The 7,346-nt window shown below is 36.2% G+C and overlaps 1 protein-coding gene across 1 annotated transcript; it reads left to right on the top strand.

The window, feature by feature from the left end:
• Positions 1-2,907: 2,907 nt before the first annotated feature.
• Positions 2,908-6,363, top strand: LOC122594460 (peptidyl-prolyl cis-trans isomerase FKBP62-like). Its single transcript, XM_043766911.1, has 13 exons — positions 2,908-3,216; positions 3,346-3,432; positions 3,828-4,088; positions 4,193-4,267; positions 4,354-4,434; positions 4,521-4,715; positions 4,793-4,882; positions 4,975-5,150; positions 5,227-5,349; positions 5,444-5,590; positions 5,678-5,805; positions 5,905-6,016; positions 6,103-6,363. Exons 1-13 carry the CDS (start codon positions 3,030-3,032, stop codon positions 6,151-6,153), a joined length of 1,713 nt encoding a protein of 570 aa, XP_043622846.1. The 5' UTR covers positions 2,908-3,029; the 3' UTR covers positions 6,154-6,363.
• Positions 6,364-7,346: the final 983 nt, after the last annotated feature.

Genomic DNA, 7,346 nt, shown 5'->3' with positions numbered 1-7,346 from the left:
TGACCCGTACCCGTTTGACCCGCATTCCCAAAATGACCCGCTTAGACCCGCACCCGTTTTTACCCGTTACCCAAACCCGCCCTACCCTCCCATTTTGCCACGCGATGATATCAAATTGGAATTTGGATATTTGATAAATAAATATCATTGAGATGAGTTTGTTTCTTTTCTTTGTATTTTCTGTGAAACAAGAGCAATTGTTTATCTACCAAGCCCCTAAGATAGTAAGATACCAGTTATCAATACCATAAAGGTGTTTACTTTCCTGAACTCTGGGTTTATAAAGCAAGCACACCATCTTAATGTAACTGCAAATTTTCTTTCCCTAATCAGCTATCCAACTAACGAAGACCGTTCAATGGTAGTAAAATGGGAAGCCAAATATATCTTGGACTTTTTACTTGGGAATTTGCCTCTTTGTAACCCGCATAACATGTGTAATAGCGTGCCACCAGGAGTGTTCAACCTCACTCGATGTATTAGCTACATACTTGCACACATTTGGCACCTCGATCTCATCTTTCAAGTGCGATGTCAGTTTTTCGCTTATTTGAGTTTGAACTGGGAATGTCAGATTTTTAAGTCACTATGGCCATGGCTTGGAATGCAACTTTGTTTTGTTCTCTCTAAAAAAATTTAAGTACTTTTTGTTTCGATAGTCACAAAGGGGATCGATTGCAACCAAAAGTCTTGTGTTGCGTCGATGAATATTTGGCAAAGACTAGGCTGACATTGGCCGAGTCTCTCATCCAATAACGGAATGCATAATTATTTTAGAAATATAATTGTCAAGTTGCCAGAATAGGGTTTTAAACTTTTAATAAGTGTTAATAGGGTAGATTTGTGTAAGTTGATTTTGACATATAGAAGTTAATGGAAAGCAGATGTGACATACTGTATATAAAAGGTTTACAGAATTTCAACATACAGAGCAAACTATTATAACAGCCTACAAGTTTACTTTTACTTCATTTTCATAAAAATGGGCACTTATCATCATTTACACAACTTGTTATAACTCCAAAGGTGTGATCAAATCATTTACACAATCTAATCATTATTGCTTCAAAGGTGGAGTTGGATGAAAATGTAGCATGAAGAAAGCTTGCTGATCAAGATATCGATCAATGTTATCCAAAATGAATGGAAATTTTGAAATCAGATTTTTGGTAATCCAAAAACTCGAATAATGTAGTATTAAGTTCAAAAAGATTGGGATTTGGGACTTTTGGCATAGAAGAGACAACAAAACCAATCGTTTGATCTAGAACTGTTACTACGAGACTGGCTCAACCCGGTCTTTACCGTTTATCCATTCTCATCTATTTTTTTAAACAATAAACAATGCTCGTCCGTTAAAATAAAACGGACAGAGCCGATCGTACTTTGAAAGTTGCAACTTCCAGACAACATATATACCCTAAATTAACCAAAGTTCAAGATCGTAAATTTAGAGATTGAGGGGCTACAATAGTACAACTTTTCAATTTTCAGCGATGCGACGACGATGATGTTAACGACGACGGTTTGTTGGCGGTGGTGCCAGAGCTAACGAGACAGGGCGGAGGCTCAAGGAGGAGACATGTTTTAGGGTTAGGATTTAAGATATGTTTTAGGGATTGATACATACATAGTTATGATTAGGAAAAAAGAAAAAATATGAAAAGTGTTGAAAAAAAGTAATTAGGGGTATTTTGGGGATAATGAAAAAATGTTAAATTTCTTAATCCACTTTGCTTTATAAGGGATTATAAATAGATGGATATATTTTCTTATAAAAATCTCAAACATATGATTTTTATCACGTAGGTTTTGATTTAACATGGATTACACGGGTTGATACGAACCTATTTATTAAGTGGGTTAAGTTTGGGTTCAAATTTTTTGACACGATGATTAAAAGAGTTGGGCTTGGTTTGAGGTATATGAACCTTCCTACACATCAACCCGAACACGACACGATTGCCAACCCATTTGGTCTGTTTCCTCGCATGGTATTTGCTTCTATCCTCTTCACTGCTAATTTTGGATACACCATGAAGGTGTCTTAATTATTCACCTAAAGATCCACCTGTGCCTAACTTGTTTTTTAGTTTTAAGGATCAAACCGAAGAGAACGTCTTTAACACTAATATAGTGATATCACGCTCCAGCCGAGTAGTTGACCCAACCAAATATCTCATATCAGCACCTAGCGTTGGTGGCTTGATACATTGTTGATCATCAACAAAAATCGTAACTCAATGAAGATCAGTTGCAAGCAATGCGCCAATGCCAACATCACACCACTTGAAGCAAATCCCAAGGGAACCATGAATAGAATAAACGAACCAAGAATTAATGATCGTTCTCGTCATCAATTCAATACTTAAATTTTCCAAAAACTTACTTTTTTCTTTTCTTTCTGTTACATACTCATTTCATTTTTAAAAAAATATCATATTTATATGAACTACAAACTTTATAGCATTGGATAATTTATGAAGAAAAATAAACGGGTGAGACATCCGTCGGGTGTAAATGCCTCAAGACCGACAGCTTGTAAGTTGCCCGAAATCGGCTCTTAAAATATTTGAAATTGACTCAGTTTAATTTTATACATAATTTTATATATATAAAATTCGAGCTAAGCTCGAAAAGTGTTAATAATTTAGATCGATTTGCAGTCCTGTCTCGAACACATTTTGGATTCTTTATCTGAGTTCGAGCTTCATTTAAGGTGAAGGTAGGGCCGTAGGGGTAGTTCGGGTATTTTTGAAAATCCTAGGTTAGTTAATTAATAAATAAATATTAAAAATAAAAATAAAACTCCGTAAATATGTATCTGTATTCTGGAACAATCTGTATTAGTAAAAAGAAAATAGAGAAAAATAATTAAGAAGTCTCTAGAACCGTACTATAAAATGCTCTATGTTCTCCTCATCTGTATAATTACATTACATACAATAATAATCACTCGCTTTGCAAATTAACAGAGCTGACATACCACATTCATCTTACCTGTTTTAAATAATCAATTTGTGATATAAATGGAGAATGAGGATTTTGAATTTCCGGCAGCCGGAGAAGAATTCAGTGAAGATTTGATGATGGACGATTTACCAGTGACACTCAAGGTTGGTGAAGAAAAGGAGATGGGTAAACAAGGTTTGAAAAAGAAATTGTTAAAACAAGGTGAAGGTTGGGACACACCTGATAATGGCGACGAGGTTGAAGGTATATTTTCCTCCTTTATTATTATTATTATTATTATTATTATTATTATTTCTGCTTATGTGTGTCAATGTATATATATATGTATGTATGTATATGTTGGTAATTAATAATTTGTGATTTTTTGTACAGTGCATTATACTGGAACATTACTGGATGGAACGCAGTTTGATTCGAGTCGCGATAGAGGAACTCCGTTTAAATTCACCCTCGGTCAAGGTAATTTAATTATATAATTGTGTCTTTTGTTGATAAATAATTATGATTTTGTGTATATCCTTTGTCGTTTTAATTCTGTAAATTTCTTATCTGGACAATATATATGACAATCTCGAATGGCTGTAACTTTAATTCTGGACGTATTTAGATCAATGATGATTTTCATGTTTCCAAAAATTCTCTTTTAGTTATGAGCTAATATGTATTACTTCATTTAATATCTTCTTGGTTGAGGCATTTTTTTTTATATTATGTTCTAATGTGTTATGACTATCACCTGCTACTAATTCTGTTAGTACAATGAGATCCCTTTTTTTGAATCCAGTATATTTTCAAAGTAATGTGTGAAGAAAAAGCATGTGTTTTACAGGCTGTTATTTTCTGTTAATCAATAGGTCAAGTAATAAAGGGATGGGATCAAGGGATCAAAACAATGAAGAAGGGCGAGAACGCCCTTTTCACGATTCCTGCTGACCTTGCATACGGCGAGTCTGGTTCGCCTCCAACTATCCCTCCCAACGCCACTCTGCAGTTTGATGTGCAGCTTTTGTCCTGGGTTAGTGTGAAGGACATTTGCAAGGATGGTGGAATTTTCAAGAAGATTGTGAAAAAAGGAGAGAGTTGGGAGAACCCTAAGGACCTTGATGAAGTTTTAGGTATCCTTAATTTGTTATCATTCAATCATTCATCTATCGTTGTCAGGCTTCGGGTTTTAAGAGGGCTTCTGAGCTCACCATGTGATTTGATTGTATTTGTGCAGTGAATTATGAGGTTCAACTTGAGGATGGGACTGCGGTTGCGAAAGCAGATGGTGTAGTGTTCACTGTCCAAGATGGTAAACTAGTCTGGACCTATATACTCTTTTATGAACTGTTTTTGTGATGTCTTTCGAACAATGGCTGACGTGCTCTTTTTAATTAGGCCACTTTTGCCCCGCATTTTCAAAGGCTTTGAAAACGATGAAGAAAGGGGAAAAGGCTGTTCTTACAGTTAAACCTCAATGTAAGTGAGATATACTATGGTAGTTTTTTAAGCTGAGTTTATTTGGTATATTGGTTGCGACTCGATAGAGATTTCCCTGGTTACAGACGGATTTGGAGAGAACGGAAAACAAGCTTTGGCTAATGAAGGTGGAGTTCCACCAAATGCTACACTAAAAATCACATTGGAGCTTGTATCATGGAAGACTGTCTCAAAAATTACAGATGACAAAAAGGTTGTCAAGAAAATTTTGAAAGAAGGAGAGGGATATGAACGCCCCAATGAAGGAGCTGTTGTTCAGGGTATGTTTCTTTTCGGTTATCGCATGGTCAATTGGATTTGAAGTGGTGGCTAACAACTTTGTTTTTTGAATGGGCAGTGAAATTGATTGGTAAGCTGCAGGATGGCACCGTGTTCATTAATAAAGGTCATGATGAGACCGAGCTTTTCGAGTTCAAGACTGATGCAGGTATATAACATTAAGAAACTAGGTTCATTGTGAATTTTCATGCGTAAATTTGGTTGTACTCACTATTAAATGTTCCAATTAATTGTGCCCAGAGCAAGTAATTGATGGGCTTGATAGAGCTATCGTAACGATGAAGAAAGGGGAGGTAGCTCTTCTGACAGTTGCACCAGAATATGCTTTCGGGTCTACAGAATCAAAGCAAGAGTTAGCAGTTGTCCCTCCTAATTCCATTGTGAACTATGAAATTGAGCTCGTATCTTTTGTTAAGGTGAGTGAAGTTAATTTGACCACATTAATGTAAAAATTCTAAAGCTATAGGGTACTTAAATGCTGTTCTGTTGCAGGATAAAGAGTCATGGGATATGAACACCCAGGAGAAGATTGACGCAGCTGGCAGAAAGAAGGAAGAAGGGAACGCCTACTTTAAGGCTGGCAATTATCTCAAGGCAACAAAGAGATATGAGAAGGTAATGTTATGCTTCAACTAGAGATGTGACTTGAAATCGATTTATGTGTAGTATTCTGGATAAGGATGAGCTGAAGCTGGGTTAATATTTGCAGGCTGCAAAGTTCATCGAATATGATACTAGTTTCAGTGAGGAGGAAAAGAAGCAATCCAAAGCATTGAAAGTGTCGTGCAATCTCAACAATGCTGCTTGTAAGCTGAAACTGAAGGATTACAAACAGGCTGAGAAGCTCTGCACCAAGGTCTGTGTGAAAGAATCAACTTTAGTCGCAGTCCAATGCATATTCTGGTTATTGTGTATAGGTGGTGATTTGGAGGGTTTATTGCAGGTTTTGGAAATCGATAGCCAGAATGTAAAGGCACTGTATAGGAGGGCTCAAGCTTACATGAATGCAGCTGATCTGGATCTGGCGGAACTTGACATAAAGAAAGCCCTTGAAATTGATCCTGATAATAGGTATGCAAGTGTATTTGGCGTGCTCTTTCATTGTGGTAGAGTAAAGCCGACGCCCGACGGTTAACTGATTTTCTTTTCCTTGATTGTATCGTTAAACAGAGATGTAAAGCTAGTGTACAAAGTGTTGAAGGAGAAGATGAGAGAATACAACAAGAAGGATGCTAAATTCTATGGGAACATGTTCGCCAAGTTAACTGCAGTTGATTCTAAAGTATAAATCTATTTCTCGATCACTTGTTTAATAGACGGTTTTTATTTGTGTCGTAAGATGATATTGAATGTGTTAAATTTTTGCAGAAGACGGCTCCAAAAGTGGTAGAATCGATGCCCATTGACAGCAAGGCTTGATGAATACAAGGATGAAGGATCTCATGACCATCGCATAAAGTGTAGTATGAATACATAGATGTCATGAATGTCACATATATGTGTCCTTTCGTTTCGTCTTTCTATGTTGTTTGCAAGCTTCCTTACCCACTGATAGTGATTAGGATGATATCAAATTGAAATTTGGATATTTGATAAATAAATATCATTGAGATGAGTTTGTTTCTTTTCTTTTTACTGTATTTGCTGTGAACAAGAGCAATTGTTTATCTACCAAAGCCCCGAAGATACCAGTTCACTTTTCCGAACTCTGGGTTTATAAAGCAAACACACCATCTTAATATATAACTGCAAATTTGCTTTCCCTAATCAACAATCCAACTAACGAAGACTGTTCAATGGTGGTAAAATGGGGATAAGCCAAAGATATCTTGGATTTTTGACTTAGGAATTTGCCTCTTTGTAACCCGCATAACAATGTGTAATAGCGTGCCACCAGGATTGCTCGACCTCAATCGATGTATTAGCTACATATCTCATCTTTCATGTGCGATGTCAATTCTTTGCTTATTTTGAGTTTAAAATGGGAATGCCAGATTTTTAAGTCACTATGCCCAATTGCCCATGGCTTGAAATGCAACTTATGATTTGTTTTCTCTAAATAATTCTAGTACTTTTTTGTTTTGGGAGTCGCAAAGCGGATCGATCATTATCATATGTCTTGTGTTGGCTCGAGGAGTTTTTGGCAAAGGCTTGGCTGACATTGGCCAAGTCTCTCATCCAATAAAGCAATGCATAATTATTTTGGAAATATAATAGTCAAGTTGCCAGAATAGGGTTTTAAAAAGTGTTAATAGGGTACATTTGTGTGAGCAGATCTTGCAACGCATGTTGGATCAAGATATCGATCAAAGTTAATCCAAAATGAATGGGAAATTTGAAACCAGATTCTTTGGGTACTCCAAAATCTATTCAAGTTCAAAAAGATTGGGACTTTTTGGCAAAGAGGGAACAAAACCAACTGTTTGATTTAGAACTGTTGCTATCAGACTGGCCCAACCCGGCCATTTCTGTATATCAATTTCCATTTATTTTGTTAAAGAATACAAAAAAATGCTCATCCATTAAAATGAAATAGACAGAAACAACCATCCTTTGAAAGTTGCAACTTCCGGACTACATATATACCCCGAATTAACCAAATTTCAAGATCA

Source organism: Erigeron canadensis, chromosome 3 (assembly GCF_010389155.1).
Source record: "Erigeron canadensis isolate Cc75 chromosome 3, C_canadensis_v1, whole genome shotgun sequence".
Taxonomy (NCBI): domain Eukaryota; kingdom Viridiplantae; phylum Streptophyta; class Magnoliopsida; order Asterales; family Asteraceae; genus Erigeron; species Erigeron canadensis.
The sequence above is the reverse complement of the archived record's forward strand: the minus strand, read 5'-3'. Positions and strand labels throughout refer to the sequence as shown.